At 66.0% G+C, this 15436-nt stretch overlaps 2 protein-coding genes across 2 annotated transcripts in view; one reads left to right on the top strand and one right to left on the bottom strand.

Moving 5' to 3' along the window:
* The first annotated feature begins 835 nt into the window (after window positions 1-835).
* LOC131744607 (leukocyte receptor cluster member 9) overlaps window positions 836-15436 on the top strand; it is an 84976-nt gene continuing 70375 nt past the window's right edge. Inside the window, 2 exon segments of the mRNA XM_067018950.1 lie at window positions 836-1233; window positions 1236-1478. Coding sequence (XP_066875051.1) covers window positions 927-1233; window positions 1236-1478 — 550 coding nt within the window. The 5' untranslated portion in view covers window positions 836-926.
* On the bottom strand, window positions 2658-14065 carry LENG8 (leukocyte receptor cluster member 8). The gene is made up of 16 exons (XM_059044057.2): window positions 13939-14065; window positions 12189-12281; window positions 11178-11352; window positions 10750-10851; window positions 9934-10044; window positions 9033-9285; window positions 8654-8795; window positions 8296-8484; window positions 7660-7938; window positions 7447-7587; window positions 7050-7335; window positions 6358-6459; window positions 6210-6278; window positions 6001-6130; window positions 5717-5924; window positions 2658-3940 (listed from the first exon to the last, which is right to left on the bottom strand). The coding sequence occupies exons 2-16, from the start codon at window positions 12224-12226 to the stop codon at window positions 3778-3780; spliced, it is 2388 nt and encodes a 795-aa protein (XP_058900040.1). The 5' UTR covers window positions 12227-12281; window positions 13939-14065; the 3' UTR covers window positions 2658-3777.

The following is a 15436-nucleotide window of genomic DNA, read 5'->3' as shown; positions in this document are numbered from 1 at the left end:
ATAATGGGATGCGGCCCCTTTAAGAGAGCCAGGGGCGTGGCTGGGCGGTGCCCCTCCCAGGGGCGGGGTCCCGATGTGGCCGCTCCCACAGCCTGGTTTTTTCAGCAGTGTTGGCTGCGCGGCGCCGCCGCCGCCACCGCCACCGCCACCTGCCGGACGCGGCCCCGGGCCCGGCCTGACTCGCTTCCTCGGGCCGGCCGACGGCTGTGACCCTGTGAGTTCCGCGTCTCCAGTGGACCCAGCCCAGGCGAGCTGTCTTTTACCCCGAGAGCGGCCGCACAGGAAAAGTGGCCGGGAAGAGGCGTGGCCCCCGTAGAAGAGGGACGCCCCAAAGATGTGTTATCCCGAGGGCGACAGTTGAGTCCCAAATCCGGGCTACGAAGTTCGTTCTGAGCTTACAGGCGTCCGGTTGTCCCGCGGAGGGCGCGGCCCCACGAGGGCCCGGAGGGGCGTGGCAGGACATGCAAATCACTAGGCGTGTGCGGGGGTGCGAGCCAGGCTCGTCGGGGGCCAAGAGAGCGCGGGGCAGCATCGTTAAAGCACTGGACTAGGGACGGGGCCAGGTACTCTAAGGAGCAAGAGTGGCGGGGCCGCACTTGTAAATCATTAGGGAGCGGAGCCAAGCTCGCTGAGGGGCCAGAAGAGGCGAGGCCGCACCTGTAAGGTATTTGGATTGGGGGCGGGGCCTAATATGTAAATTATTGCGGTCGGCGTCGGGGCCACAGATAAAAGCCGCTTGGCCGCAAGGGTCAGGTGCCCCCAGGGCACCGCGGAAGGCTGTCACACGCGCGAGGTGCTTTCCAGGTCGGAAAAGGCCTGAGCCTCGCCCGTGCCGTCACAGCGGTGCCTGGCGCCCGTGCCGGCAGGACTGACCCAGGAGCGGAACGGCTTGAGCGGGGCGAGCGCGGCAGCCGCACCCCACTCCCATGGCGGCGGCCGGAGGGCCGGAGCCGCCCGTGGAGGCCCCCGTCGCGGAGCCCGCGCCGCCGCCGGCCTGCCGCTTCTTCCTGGAGGACCGCTGCCGCTTCGGTGCCCGCTGCCGCCAGCCCCACCCAGGGGCGCCGGCGCCGCCGCAGCCTAGAGGCGAGCCCGAAGCCGAGGCCAAAACCAAGAAGCCGCCGCTGCGCACGGCTGCGGCCGTCATCCAGCGCATCCGTTGGGACCCGCGCCTCGACCCGGCCGACTTCTCCGTGGGCTACGTCGACCGCTTCCTGGGCGTGCGCGAGGAGCCCTTTCTTTCTGCTGGGACGAGCCTCTGCCGGCGCTCGGGCCGGGCGTCCTGGCCGTGCCGCAGCACCGGCTGCGCTACTTCCGCTTCCGCGGTCGTCTGGTGTGGGACCGCGCCTCGCGTACGGACCTCGTCTTCGGCTCGGGCTTGGCTGCGGGCCGCGGGTCTACCATCCTGGACGCGCTCGACAGCGGGGACGCGCACCAGACCGGGCCTGCGAGCGACGGCGAGTACGTGCACGGAGCCGAAGGTGAGAGCGACGGCGTGGACGCGCACGGGACCGGGGGCGCGCACGACGGCGGAGACAGGGGCGGGGACGTGGATGGGACCGGGACCGGGACCGGGGACGAGAGTGACGGCGAGGACGCGTACGGGGCCGGAGGTTCGCTCAGCGGCGGGGACACGGCGGGGGCCGGGGGTGCACTGGACGGCGTAGCTGCGACCCGCCTTGGCACCGGTGCGGGAGGGCGCGTAGAGCCAGCTTGCACGGGACTCCGGGCCGCCTTGGCCTCGGATGGAGGAGGCCCCGAAGTTGGGCGCCTGGCGTTGGCGGGGACATTATCGAGGATCCGGGAGCCGGAGTTGGGCGGCCCTGGAGGCCAAGGTTCCCCGTGGATGCAGCCAAGAAGGGCGCTGAAGCCAGCCGCCGCTGGGGACCTGGAGCCCCCGGGTGGGGAGCTGCCGGCTGTGGTAGCCGCGGGAAGGCCCTCGGCAGGCGTCTCTGAGACGGAAGTGGAGTGGGGTCGCGGGGTGTGGCTCGTGGACGGTGGAGCAGCCGGGGCCGTGGGCCCTCGCCCCACGCACTTCGTGGCCCTCATGGTGACAGGCTGAGCCACAGGCCGGGGTGGCCAAGGTCCAAGAAGAACTGGTACGAAATGCACCAGTTTGCGCGGCGTTCACAGTGCCTGCTCAGGCCCTGCACCTGACAGTGGCGCTGCTGAGGCTGGCGGGCCCCGGGGAGGTGGCGGCTGCGGTCGACGCACTCCGGGGCGTGCGCTCGGACCCCCGGCTTCAGGTCCCGCGGAGGCTGAGGTTTAGGCGCCTGGTGTTACTGGGCTCTCGTGTGCTCTGTGCCGCCGCCCCCGTCTCCCCCCCCCCCTTGGAGAACATGGCCCAAGTGCTCAGCCAGAGGCTGGAGGCCGAGGGGCTGGGAGTGCTGCAGCCCTGCAGGGGGCTACACCCCCACCTCGCCCTGGCCAAGGTGCCGCACGGTTCCCAAGTCGGCCTCCCCAAGCCTGGGTTCAGCCCAAGGCGGGAGCTGGGGCGCCAGCCTCTGGGGAAACTCTGGCCGTGCCGCGTGGGGAGGTCAGGGGGCACCAACCAGGCCGTGGCTGAGATCCCCCTGGTATCTCAACCCCAAAAGAAATAAAGGCCAGGACCCAGCCACCCAGAGGAACTCTAGGCCAAGGCAGAAGGACGAAGCGTGCGCGCGTGTTCTCTCTCTCTTTATTTAATTTTGGTTTCTCTCAAGCTTCCAAATGGTGCTCAGTGCTCCAAGGAAAGAATGAAGGAAGGAAAGGGGAGGGGGAGAGGAGGGGGAGGGGAGGCAAAGGAGGAACATCTGGAAAAAAAGCAGCCTGACAGTCCAGCTGTTTGCAAACTCATTGCACATCCTCCAGTTACATGGCAGGAGAGGGAGGGAGGACGGAAAAGAAAAGGGGAGGAAGAAAAAATAACTTAAACACACACAAAAAGAAAAGAGAAGGAAACATGACGTGAGCTGGTGATCCATGAGGCGGGGAGGGAGGGGTAACCGTTTTACCTGTGCGGAACCCAGGGAGGAACGGGAGCAGGAGGAGGAGGGAGGGAAAGGGGAAAAAAAACCAGAAGAAACATTGGGGGTGGAGGGAGGAAGGGACACGGAGACAACTTAATACAACTGCAGACGAGGCGGCCCGGCCGTCGAGGTCCCGCGATGGCCTCCGGAGTCCTCAGTGCAGGGTGGCAGTGCGGATGTGGCGGTGGCGAGGCGTTGTTGGCGTTTCTGGGGTCGGGGGCCGCGGGCAGGGCACAGTCTCTACGCGGCTCCCCTCGCCCCAAACACTGAGGCCCCGGAGGGCTGGGCAACAAGAGTCTGTGGTGAGGCAGACGCGGCGGCGGGCAGCGGGCGGGCGTGCTGGTGCCCCTGCCGCGGGCGGGCACGGGCGGAGCGGCCTGTCTTCTTCCGCTGGCGCCCCCGGCATGGGATGCGCCGGGGGGCCGGGTCACTACCGGAGTACAAGCTCGAGAGAGAGAGAGAAAAAACACTGAGACAGCATTAGTGGAGGTGCAAGGTGGACACAGACGACCCTACAGACCGTGCCCCCAACCCTCCGCTGTCCCGCCCCCGCCCCCGCCCCCAATCCCATCCCTCGGAGGCAAAAAATAAAAATGTAGAAAAATCTCTGTACAGACTCCCCGGTGGGAACACGGGGGCCGGGCTGGTGGCTCTTCCTGGAGCCCACTCCCCGCAAATTAATTTACAACCCAAGTCCACGGCTCAAAAACAAAAGCCGCCGAGACGGCGCTGGGGGGCTGCATCCCGCCCCCCGCCCCCGGCGGCGTGGTGCTCAGAAGGCCGGCAGCTGCGCCAGGCTGAGGCGGCAGTCGACGCTGGAGTTGTCCGGGCCCGTGTAGGCCAGGCCCAGGGGCTCCAGGAAGGCCCGGCAGGCGGCCTCGCCCTCGAAGGCCAGCTCGGCCTGCAGGTAGGAGACTGGCAGCGCAGGGCGGAAGCTACGGAGACAAGAGGAGAACGCGATGAGGCGGGCGGTGGGCGCGGGAGGGCCCCACGAGCAGGAGGTGGGTGCCCCCCTTTCAGGCACCCAAAGGTTTCCTCAGCGCATCACCTGGCGGCCCCTCCCCAGCCCCGGCCTCCCCCCTCAGGGGCTCGGGGGGGCCCGGGGTGGGGGGGGCCCCAACCCCGGCTGCGCCCCCCCTCCCCCTCACTTACCTGTGCGGGGGGCGGGAGGAGAGGGGACAGGAGGGAAGGGCCCAGCCGGCTCCTCTGCGGGCCGGGGCCTGAGCAGCCCCGCAGGAGGGCCCGCGTGGCCCGGGGCAGGGAGGCACGCGTGGGGCGGGCGCGGCCGGCGGCCACTCGGGGCCCTGGCCCTCCCGCTCGCCCTGACCTGGGTGGGAGCGCTAAGAGGAGGCTCGGCCTGTGCCAGGAAAGGGCTCGTCTAAGGGCCGCCCCGTGAGCTCGCTGAGCTCCCTCCCACAAGCTGTCACCCTACCCTTTACAGACACACACCGAGGACGGTGCAGCGGCAGAACCACTTGGCCGCTGTCACCTAGGAAATAAGTGGCAGACAACGCTCAAACCGGTCCTGCCTGAAGCCCCCACTTCCTCAGAGCCCTGGAAGACCGTGGGGGGCGGGGCACGGGAGAGCCTGCTGCCCCCCAACACGGGGCTGGCCTCGGCCCAGCGAGCCAGAGAGAAGCCGTGCCACCCTCCCGAGCAGGGGGACACAGGACCGTGAGACAGGCCAGACCCCCCCCGCCCACCATCACCACCACAGGCCAAGCACCCCCAAGCTGAGGCAGAAACGGGAAGTGCTGAGGAGGAGACAGTGGCCCGCCCGGCTACAGCCCGGGGAGGGGGGCGGCACAGAAGCTCGAAAACCGCAGGAGGAAGAGCCCGTGCGGCCGCGGAGCACACACCGGGGAGCCTGGGGTCCTTCAGGTACACGGCCTCCTCATCCCTCCTGGCTTAGAAAGCGGGTCCCGCGCCTCTGTGTCGGCCCCACTCCCCCCTCTCTCTCCCCACGGCCCCGGCCCGCACCTCGCCCTGAAATCGGCGTCACCCAAACTGGATCCCAGGAGTCTCCTGACCTGCAGGGTAAGTGTCCCTCCCCAGCTGCAACCCCCCCGGCTCCCAACAAGCTGACACGGCCCGCAAGGCCCCGCGTCCTCGGACTAGGGCTTCCCAGCCTCAGCAACACTGACGCCGCGGCCAGGGGACCCAGCGGGGGGCGCGCCCTGTGCACTGCAGGACGCTGAGCGGCGCCCCTGGCCTCCACCCGCAGAGGCCGTCGCCTGGGGCCGCCTCCCGCCTGACTGAGAACGCGCGCTCTTGGGCCCCGTCGCAGCCTAGCCGGCCCTGCCTCGCGCCCGGCCCCCGAGCGCGCCCGGGCTCGCAAAGCAGCTCGAGCGGGAGCGGGGCCTTGTCCCTGAGACCGCGGCTGCCAGGGGCAGGCCCGCCTTTGCTGGGCGTCCCAAGAAGGCGGGCAGAGACCTTGGAGGAAGGGGAGCCCGGAGCAAGGAGAAGGCCAAGTGGGGTCCAGGGCGGTGCGAGCAGAGGCAGGGGCGCCCGGAGCAGTGAGTGAGGACGCCGGGGGAGGCCCCCGTGTGCTGGAGGGTGGGGGGCAGAGCGGGGGCCCGGGGGCCGAGTGCGGAGCGGAGAGAAGGGGGCGGGACGGAGGGGAGGTGCGGTGCGGCGGGAGCGGAGGGGAGGAGGAGGGCGGCGGCGAGGCCGCAGAGCAGAGGGCCGGGGGAGAGCTCAGCTTCACATACGTTTTGATCATTGCCTTGAGGGCGGCCTTGCGCTCCCGATCTGCAAACTTGTCCACGAGGTAGCCAGACATACAGGGCGCGTGCGAGTAGAGCCGGAAGAAGCGGTGGTAGTTGCCCAGGGCCCAGGCTGCCCTGAGCGCCAAGGCGTGGGCCACACAAGGGTCCGCCTTCAGCTCCCGCGTCAGGTACGCCAGCTCCGTGGTGATGTCTGCGGCCGGAGAGAGGAGGTGAGCAGGGCCAGGACCCGGGGGCCCGTGGCCGCGCTCTGCGGGGCTGCGCCTCACCTCCCGAGTTCTTGGTGAAGATGTAGTAGAGGATCCGGTAGGCGGTAAACTCGCCCACGTTGCCTGGCAGGTTCTCGGCATACAGGGACTTGAGCTGCGTCTGGCACTGGTTGAACTCTTCGTGGTCACCCTGGGGGGCACGGGGGGAGGGGCAGTGAGGCCAGGCTGGGGGTGGGGGGGGAGCCGAGGGCACCCCGTCAGCCCCTCACCTTCTCCAAGGCGATGCGGGCGTGGGTCTCGTACACCTCCACCGTGAACTCGGTGCGCACGCCTTGCACCTGGGCGGCAGGAGGGCAGGTGTCACGGCGGAGCAGGGCGGGACCCGGCCACGCAGCCCCTCCCCGGCAGCCGCCTCACCGTCAGGTCCTGCCGGATGGACTTCATCTGCTCACAGGCAAACGCGTAGTCCTGCTTCTCCTTCCAGTGGGACTTGACCATGCACAGCGACTTCTTCAAAACCTGGGAAGGAGGGGAAGCGGGGCTCAGCGTGACCGGAGCAGGGAGGACAGGATGTGCTACAACCTGCCGCGGTTCCACGACCTCGGGGGTCCCAAAGCCGGGGCTACAACATTCAACCCACCCGGTGGCTCGAGCCCGACACGAAAGGGAGTAGGACCTAAAACGGCGAGAGTGTGCACAGTCCCCCGCGTCAGCACAGGCCGCGCGCGCCCCGGGAGGACGCGTCAGGCCGGCTCCCGGCTCGGGCCTCGGGGGAGGGACGTCGGGACATGGGTGTCCCAGTGTCTCACAGGCACTGGCCGGGGACACGGGCTTCCGTCTGGTCTCCTAGGCAGGAGACGGAGGCTCAGAGGCCGGCCCAACCTTCCGACGAGGCCACAGGCCCCGGACTCGGCTCCGAAGCACAAGCTCTGGGTCCAGCTCCCCTCTCGGTGCCTCGGGCCTCCAGGGCCCGGTCAGCCACAGGCCCCCGGCGCACAGGCAGGTCGGGGTTCTCCCCCAGCCAGACCCCCGTCCGCCCCGCCCCCTCCTCCCACGCTGCCTCTGCCGTCCTCGCAGCGTTGGCGCACTTGCCGCCAGGGGGCACTTACCGCCACGGGGCGCACGGTGGACGGGTCGGGGGCGCAGGTGAGACGCAAGTAGTGCTTGGTGATGTCAGGGCAGGTGCCCACAATCTGCAGCTCGTGCCAGTCGGGGTCAGCCCCGCCGCTCTCCAGGCTGCCCATCTGCAGCACCAGGGGCTCCAGGCGCAGGCGGCGGGAGTGTCCGTGCTGGAAGCGCGCCGCCCGCTTCTGCTTCTTCAGCTCGCGCTCGGGGTCCTCGCACTCCAGGGCCGCCATCTTCTTGCGGCTGCGCTTGCTGGGGGCTAGGTCGTGCCTGCGGAGCCAGAGAGGAGGGGGCCCTGAGGGGGCAGGCAGGGCGCCACCCCCCCGCCTCTCCACGGCTGCCCAGACGCGGCCCCTCCTCCCCAGCCCCCCAAAGCCTCACCTCTTGCCACGCTGCGCCCTGCCTCGGCCCCGGTCCATGTGGGCCCCCCGGCCTCCCCGGCCCTTGGCGGGCGGGTTCCTGCGACCCACAGGGTGACACTCACTCCCTGAGTAGGAGCTGTCGGAATCCGAGTGCGAGTCACTGCGCGGAGAGCACAAAGGTGAGGCCTGAAACGGCCCCGTCCCCCGCCCCCGCCCCTCGGAGGCTTCGCACCTGCGCCGGAAGTGGCGGGTCGGGGAGCGGGAGGAGGAGCGGGAGCGCGAGTCCGTGCTGGAGGAGGAGCTGTGGTCCTTCATGAAGACATTGCGGTTGCCGAACTTGGCGAAGCTGCTGCCCCGGGCTCGGCCAGCACCCCCAGCCCCGGGCGTCCCTCGCTGGGACTGGGCACCCCCGCCCCTGGTCGCTGAGCCTGCCCCCCGGGGAGGGTGGAGGCTGCTAGGGGCCTCCCACCGCTTCTTCTTGGGGCTCTCAGCCACAGGCTCCCGCGTCAGCCTGGGGATATAGCAGGGCAGGGCGTCACCACCCGGCGCCCCGACATCCCCAACGCCTGCCACCCGCCCCCCCGGACACACGAGCTCAGAACGAAGGGCACTTTCCCAGGCAAGTGCACTAACACGACGCTCGGGTGGGAGACACCCCAAGGTTTTACGGGGCTAGAGGCTGCCGCCTCCACGCTCTCACCCCGGGACTCCAACCCCGGGCGGCTCCTGGGCCTCGGCCCCACCCCGGCAGCCTCCGCCCCCGAGACCCATCCTCCTGCTCGTCTCTTCAGGGCCCCGGGCTCCTAGGACGGCAGGCCTGCAACTGCAGCCCCAGGCCCCCTCCCGAGCGCCCCCCGGCCCCACGCACCCCGGCAGGGGCTCCCGGCTCCAGTCGATGGTGTAGGCCGAGCCGTCCTGGAGCCTCGCCTGCAGCACCTCCTTGAGCAGCTTCTCCGTGCGGTCCTTGTCCTCCTCTGACTCGCAGGCGGTGAAGCAGCGCTCCACGTACTCCTTCATGTCCTGCGGCCAGTCGTCGGGCTTCCCGGACAGGCTCCCCCTGGCGGAGGCAGGGCAGGTGCGGACACTCGGTTGGGGAAGCGGCGCCCCGCGGCCCAGCCAGGACCGTCTCACCGCCCCTCTTGGGCAGGCCGTGCCCGTGGGCCGCACGCAGATGCTGAGCACGGCGCCCAGGGGCGGGGCGGGGCGGGGCGGGGGGTGGCCGTCACCTGTGGTTCTGGGCCTTCTCGGGGTTGGGCTGGGGACCGAAGCTGCCGTGCTGGCCCTCCGTGGTGGAGCTGAAGCTCTGGCTTGTGACAGCGAAAGGCCGTTTCTGAATGTTGAACTTGAGCCCACCGGTCCCAGGGGCCGCTGTGAGGGCAGCGAAAGCTGGGGTGAGGCCCCCCGCCCCCAAGACCCACGTGGGCAGCCCCGCCCCCGCCCCCCGGGGCAGGAGCCGTGAGCTCCAGAAAAGGGCGCCCGTTCTGAGCGGCCCCACGCACTGCCCCGGGAGGTCCCAAGAGCGGAAGCAAGGTCCGAGCACCCCACGTGCCCCGCGCCAGGAGTCCCGTGAGGCCCCCCCCCCCTCCGCCGCCCAAGGCCGCTCACGCTTCATGCGGTTCCACAGCTGCTGGCCCTTCTTGGGCTTGGCGGGCTCGCTGTAGCCGTGCTGCCCGTAGGCCTGGCCCGAGGCCGATCCCGCCTGGCTGTGCTGCGTGGCAGGGGCCGTCCCGGGCTGCGGGCCGCTGCTCAAAGGGTGAGCCCCCCGCGGGGGATTGGAGGGCTGAGGGGGCTGGGCCGCCGGCAGCTGCTGAGGGGGCGCCTGGTAGGACAGGCCTTCGTCCATGCCCGGGACCGGGGGCTGTGGGCAGAGCGGCCGCTGAGGCGGGAGCGGGTGCCCCGGGCTGGCCCTCGTGTGGGGTCCTCGGCCACCTCGGCTCGCAACCCCGCGGCCGGACGCCCCCCCGCCTCGCCACCCGCCCCGGCCCAGCAGCTCGGGCACCGCGCTACGCTCCCACGGCGGCACCCCCCCCCCGCCCCGGCGGCCGCTGCCCGAGCACGTGTCACGTGCCCGTCAAGACACACGCGTGGCGCACGCTCGCGGGAGCCCTGCCATGAAGCCGCGATCCTTCCCCCCGGACGGCACCGCCTGAGGCGCAGAGAGCGCGTGACTTGTAGTTTCGCCACGGCCGCTGGGACTCACACCCGGGTCTGCGCGCCTCCCAGCTGCCCGCGAAGTGCGAGGCTAGAGCGTGTGAGCGCGCGCGAGACCCCGTGTGCGCGTGGGCACGCGCTGAGGGGAAAGCACAGAAGGCTGCCAGGCCACGGCGTGCTCCCAGCGTCACCCCAACACCTCAGGCCCCGGCCGGGCCCAAGCCCTAAACCCACGCCGGTTTCAAAAACGAAGCTGTGCCTTCCTCGTTCTCAGATCAGCGGCAGCAGCTTACGTAACGCAGCTGTCCCCCCACCCCGTGCGTGGACGGGAGCCGGGGCGGGGCTCGGGCGTTACCTGGTTCAGGGCCCCTTGGTGCTGCGGAGCGGACGGCTGCTGCGGCGCCGCCGAGCCATAGGAGCTGGCCATCCCGTACTGGGAGGGGGACCCGTAGCTCTGGTACATGCTCTGGCGAGGGCACAGGAAGGAAGGGTTGGCGGCGGGCCGATTCCTTCCCTGGAGGCCTAGACCTGCCCCCCTCTCCCAGCTGCTCAGTTTGCGATCCTTTAGCGACCTCTCACCCTCCCTCTCTCCACCGCGTAAAAGCGCCCCACTCCCTCGTGCCGAACAATTACCAAGTAAAACGATCACCTCCGTCGGTCCCACATTCCACCCTCCTCGACAACTATTTACTGAGTACCAACCCAGCTAAACACCGCGAAACAACGAAAAGTGAAGACAAGATGAACTTTGCGCTAGAAACACACGCCGCAGCAGCCACGCAGCACAGCGGGCGGTGAGCGAAGAAGAAAGGCCAAGCAGAGAAGCCGCGTGGCCGGCCGAGCGGGGGGAACGCCGCTCTCAGTGCAGCCCGTCCCAGGAAGCGCGCGCTGAAGGCGCTCTCCGGGCAGCCCCCCGCTAGGCAAGGCCACGGCGAGGGTCGGACACGGAAAGGAGCTGAGGCGGGGAGCAGGGGTGGACCTGCTGTGCGCTGTGGCGGGGTGGGGGGCCACGGGTGGACCCGGGCATTTACCTCGTGGACCGCGCGCTAAGGGAGGGCTTTCCAGCAGCTGTCCCTGCTGTGGTCGGCCCACCCACCGCCCCTGGACCCCGCCCGACTGCTGCCAGCCGGCGCTCGAGCGCCTGCCCGTGTCGGACGGGGCGGCCACTCACCACAGGGTAATAGTAGCTGTACGGGTAGGCGTAGTTGTACTGCTGGTACCACTGGTAGTACTGCTGCTGCTGCAGGGCTGAGGCTTCTGCCTGGGACACATACTGTGGGGGGAGAGAACCACGTGCCGTCAGTGGCCCCGCCGGGCAGCTCTGTTTACTGGTGGTGAACTGCCAAGGGACAGACCTGGCCCACCCCTCTCCACAGAGAGCCACCCCCTGTGGCGCGGGACACAAGCGCCCCTCCCTGCTCAGGCTGGATTCCCGGGCACAACGACCCTAGACTCGAGGAGACAGAGCTTTGCTTCCTCTACCCGGGACCTCGGGGACACTTCAGAGCACCCCGCCCTGCTGACGCGAGAGGACCCCAGGCGCGTGCGTGCTCCCCGCGCCCGCTCAGGGGACGCGGGCCCCCCGGGGACACGGCTCACCTGTGCACTGGCCACGGGCCCGCCGCCGCCGGCCTTGGCAGAGCTGCCGGCCGCCCCCGCTTTGCTGATGCTGGCCAGGGCCTGGCGGGCCTTCTCCCACTCGGGGTTCTCGTGCATGGGGGTCTCCATGCCACTCTCTCTGCCGGCCCCGGCCACCAGGCTGTACTGAGAGGACCTGCAAAAACGGGGCACCGAGTCAGCCCGTTCGCCCGCTGCACACGGCGGGCAGGCTGGAAGCAGGCCAACGCCGGGGCTTGAATCCCAGAGCCTCAATTTTCTAATCTGTGACACACTGACGGCTAATTTCTGCGTCACAGTTTTCAGTGAGCGACGGATGCAATTACCTACCTAAGGTGCTTTTCCAGATGCCTGCTACATACAGATGTTAAAAATCAAACAAAAGCGTTACCAATAACCACAAGACTTAAAAACAAGACCTGATGCCTAGCAGATCTAAAAGCTTAATGAAACCACAAATTCTGTCTGATACCACCTCAGTCAGAAAGTCATAACACTGTTTTGGAAAAAACGAAGAATTAAAAAAAAAAAATGAGTATCAAGTGTTGGAGGCTGCCTCTTTTTTGTGTGTGTGTGGTACGCGGGCCTCTCACTGTCCCGGCCTCTCCCGTTGCGGAGCACAGGCTCCGGACGCGCAGGCTCAGCGGCCGCGGCTCACGGGCCCAGCCGCTCCGCGGCACATGGGATCCTCCCGGACCGGGGCTCGAACCCACGTCCCCTGCATCGGCAGGCGGACTCTCAACCACTGCGCCACCAGGGAAGCCCTGGAGGCTGCCTCTTAATCACAGTCCGTAGAATGAATCACCACGCTTTTGTGAAACAAGCACTGTACTGTGAGGGATGAAAGCTCAAAGGGGTGCCCCATCCCCACCCCTACCCCAGGCGCTGTTGTATCGTGTCCCCCCATGCTGTGTGAGGGCCCATCCAGAAGACAACACTGGGTCTTGCTTCCTCTCGCCCTCCCCTCCGACCCGTCCCTCTAGCCTCACTAACCAATCCGTGCTACGCTGATCACCCACGTTGGCCGCCATCTGGACCCTGGGGTGTACGGGGTGGACTTCGGGAGCCAGACTGCTTTTTCACTGTCTGCAAGAAAAAGAACGAATTAGGGAGACTCCAGAAGGAGCAAGAAACATGTCAACAAATAGGGAAGAGAAGCAAATGGGCTCACGAGAAGCCAGACAGAACAGGGAGTCTGAGAAAAAAGGAGCCAAAGGGTAAACAATTTGAAGAGAATTCTGGGTGTGGAATTAAAGGGCTACAGCCCGAGGGAAAGACCCTGGCCCCTCTGTAGTGCTCTAGGCGGAAAACAAAGGATTTGAAAACAGGGAAGTCCAAATGAGCTTCCCAAAGAGAAAGAGAAGGATCGGAGGCCCATATGAAGAAAGGGAAGGGTTCGAGGGAGACCCCAAAACACGGACAGGGTCAGACAGCAGGGTGGGGGACCTCAGGCAAGGGGCAAGGAGGAAGACGGCTTCTGAGAAGAACCTCTAATAAACAAGGGCTAAGTGAACCTCCAGGCTGGGAGACCTGGAAAGACCCCTGAGAGAAAGTCTGTAAAGAGGGAAGCGTTAGAGAAAGCCTTGAGAAAACAGAACACTGGAGAATGGAGAAGTCTGGGAGGAAAAGCGGATTTCTGGAAGTTACTCCTGGAGCACGAAAAAGTTAAGGATGCCAGAGAGGAGCCCTGGGAGTGAAGAAATGAGTTCTTAGAAAACTCTTAGAAGACTAATTTCAGGAAGGCCCCCTAAGGATAGAGAAAGCCGTACAAGGGAGATTCCTAGAGGCAGCAGTAGACCTGGGAAAAGAGAAGAGGCGAGCCCCTTGGTTGCGGGTCTGGAGAGAAAACTTTGGGGACGCCCGAAGAGGTCCAAAACATCTTTAGGGACTTGGAGTGGGGTGGAGAGGAGAGGACGGCAAGAACATGAAGGAATGTCCTGGGGGCAAGAACTGGGGTGCCTAGACTTGAGGGAGGAACTGAGAAGTATGGGGGTGCTCAAAGGCGAGTCCCGCTGGAGAATCCGAAAATGCTACAAGAAGTGGAGATATAAGAACAGCAGTCTGGAACTGGGTAAAAACCTAAAAAATACAAGCCATAAAGAAAAGACCGAACGGAATTGGGCGGAAGGGTGGGGGGCAGGGAGGTGGGGGGCGTCACGAGTAGGGATAGTAGGGGGAGCCCTAGAACAGGAAGAAAAGTGGGGGTAAGGTCTAGGGGAGCCTGGAGGGAGGTTTCTGGGCGGGGGCGAGAACCGGAGGCAAGTGGGCACCTGGCCGTCCCGCAGGCCCGGGGAAGGCACAGGAGGGCTCCGGGTGGAGGAAGAGCTCGCCCGTCCTCGCCACTGGCCCCGGAGCCACCGCCCCGGCCAAGCCGCGCGTGCGCACCACGTCCCCGGGTGGGGGGAAAAAGACAGCGCAGGAGCCGCCCGTCGCCAGGGGCAACGTAGTCCTCCCGAAGGACCTGCCGGGTCAATGGGGGTTGAAGAAAGAGGTGCTCTGGGCCCCAAAATTCCGAGCGCGCGGGTGGGGAGCAGAGGCCGACGGCGCAGGCGCGAGGGTGCGCAGCCGCACTCCCCACCACTCGTGCGCAGGCCCAGTGGCCCGGGCTCCTCCACACCCAGTCGTCGCTCGCGCGCGGCGTCCGTTGATGCGACCGCCGCCGAGGCCTCGGGGTCCGCGGGCCGTAAGACCAAAAGGAAACGCCGCCTCCGCCCGCCCGCCCGCCGCCGCTCGGTACACCCACCTCGTCCGTACGCCCCCGGGACTCGTCAGCGGCGGCTCCAAATGATAGCAACGCGGCGGCTGGACTGCTCCACACCCGGCTGGCTCTTGTCTTCCTGGGGCTTCGACGCCCGGATCGTGGCGTCTTGACGTCACGCGAAGGCCTCGCCCCGCCTCCCTCGTCCCCAGGCAGCCAATAGACGCCACGAGCGTGATTTGAGCTCACCCCTTCCGCCTACGCAGCCACGCGGTGGGCGTTCTTAATGCAAGCCGGAAGCCGGGGTGGGGACGGTGGCCCCGAGGGCACACGCGCGGCATAGTTTTCAGGTTCCGCGCCCTTCCACGCATCCCTGTTTTGGTTCAGTTGGTGGTAGCCATTACTATTCCCAGACACAAATTAGTGTGATGAGAGTTCTAAGACTACCCATGTGGAAGACGAGGGAAGAGAATGATGAACCCAAAGAAGGCAAGAGAACATGAGAACAGCCTCCAGCCGGAAAGGGGAGCTTCCCTAGTAAATAAAACTGGAATGGCGTACCTGGCAGAGGGAATGGCGTGTGCTAACACACAGAGGCGGGAAACGAGCGTACCCTTGGGGAGACGGCGGGGGTCAGGTGGCTGTGGCAGAAGTGTGCGGGGTCCTGGCGTCAAGAGATAGATCTATGGAGGTGGGCAGGTAGCAGATCCTGAAAGGCCATCGATGTCCGGCTGAGGAATTGGGAACATCCCAAGTTAAAAAGGCCCTTCTTTGAACTCCTTGCAACTAATCTTTTTTTTTTTTTTTTTTTTTGGTACGCGGCCCTCTCACTGCTGTGGCCTCTCCCGTTGCGGAGCACAGGCTCCAGACGCACAGGCTCGGCGGCCATGGCTCACGGGCCCAACCGCTTCGCGGCATGTGGGATCCTCCCGGACCGGGGCACGAACCCGTGTCCCCTGCATCGGCAGGCGGACTCAACCACTGCGCCACCAGGGAAGCCCCGCAACTAATCTTTTGAGTATGCCAGCTGTTTCCACCCAGGGCTCTGATTGGGAGAATTATCCAGTCCAGTTCACGCGCCACTCTCTGTAGTTATAGCAGGTGGTATTTAAGATGCAGCGATTTCCTTCCCATTTTCTGTTATTAAAAACTTTTCTGTTGATAACTTCGTGTCATTTTGTTACTGTTAGCACAGTTTATCCTTTTTTCCACCCTTATACTTGTTTTTTAATTAAACTTTTTGTTGTAGAGTAATTTTAGGCTTACAAAAATGTTGCAAAGATAATTCAAAGTCCTGCCTACCTTACACCGTTTCCCCCAATGCTGTAGTATGTTTGTTAAGACTAAGACACCAACACTGGCACCCTACTGTTAACTGCAGACCTTATTTGAATTTTGCCACTTTCCCCTTTATGTGCCTTTCTCCTTCATGTGCCAGAGCGCAATCCAGGGTACCCCACTGCGTTTAGCATCCCTTTACTTTTAGCCCTTATATTTAAGGTGGGTTTATTTTACATAGCATATAGTTTGATCTTTGTTTTTT

The sequence above is a fragment of the Kogia breviceps genome, chromosome 18 (assembly GCF_026419965.1).
Source record: "Kogia breviceps isolate mKogBre1 chromosome 18, mKogBre1 haplotype 1, whole genome shotgun sequence".
Taxonomy (NCBI): domain Eukaryota; kingdom Metazoa; phylum Chordata; class Mammalia; order Artiodactyla; family Physeteridae; genus Kogia; species Kogia breviceps.
This window is presented reverse-complemented; position numbering and strand designations above follow the sequence as displayed.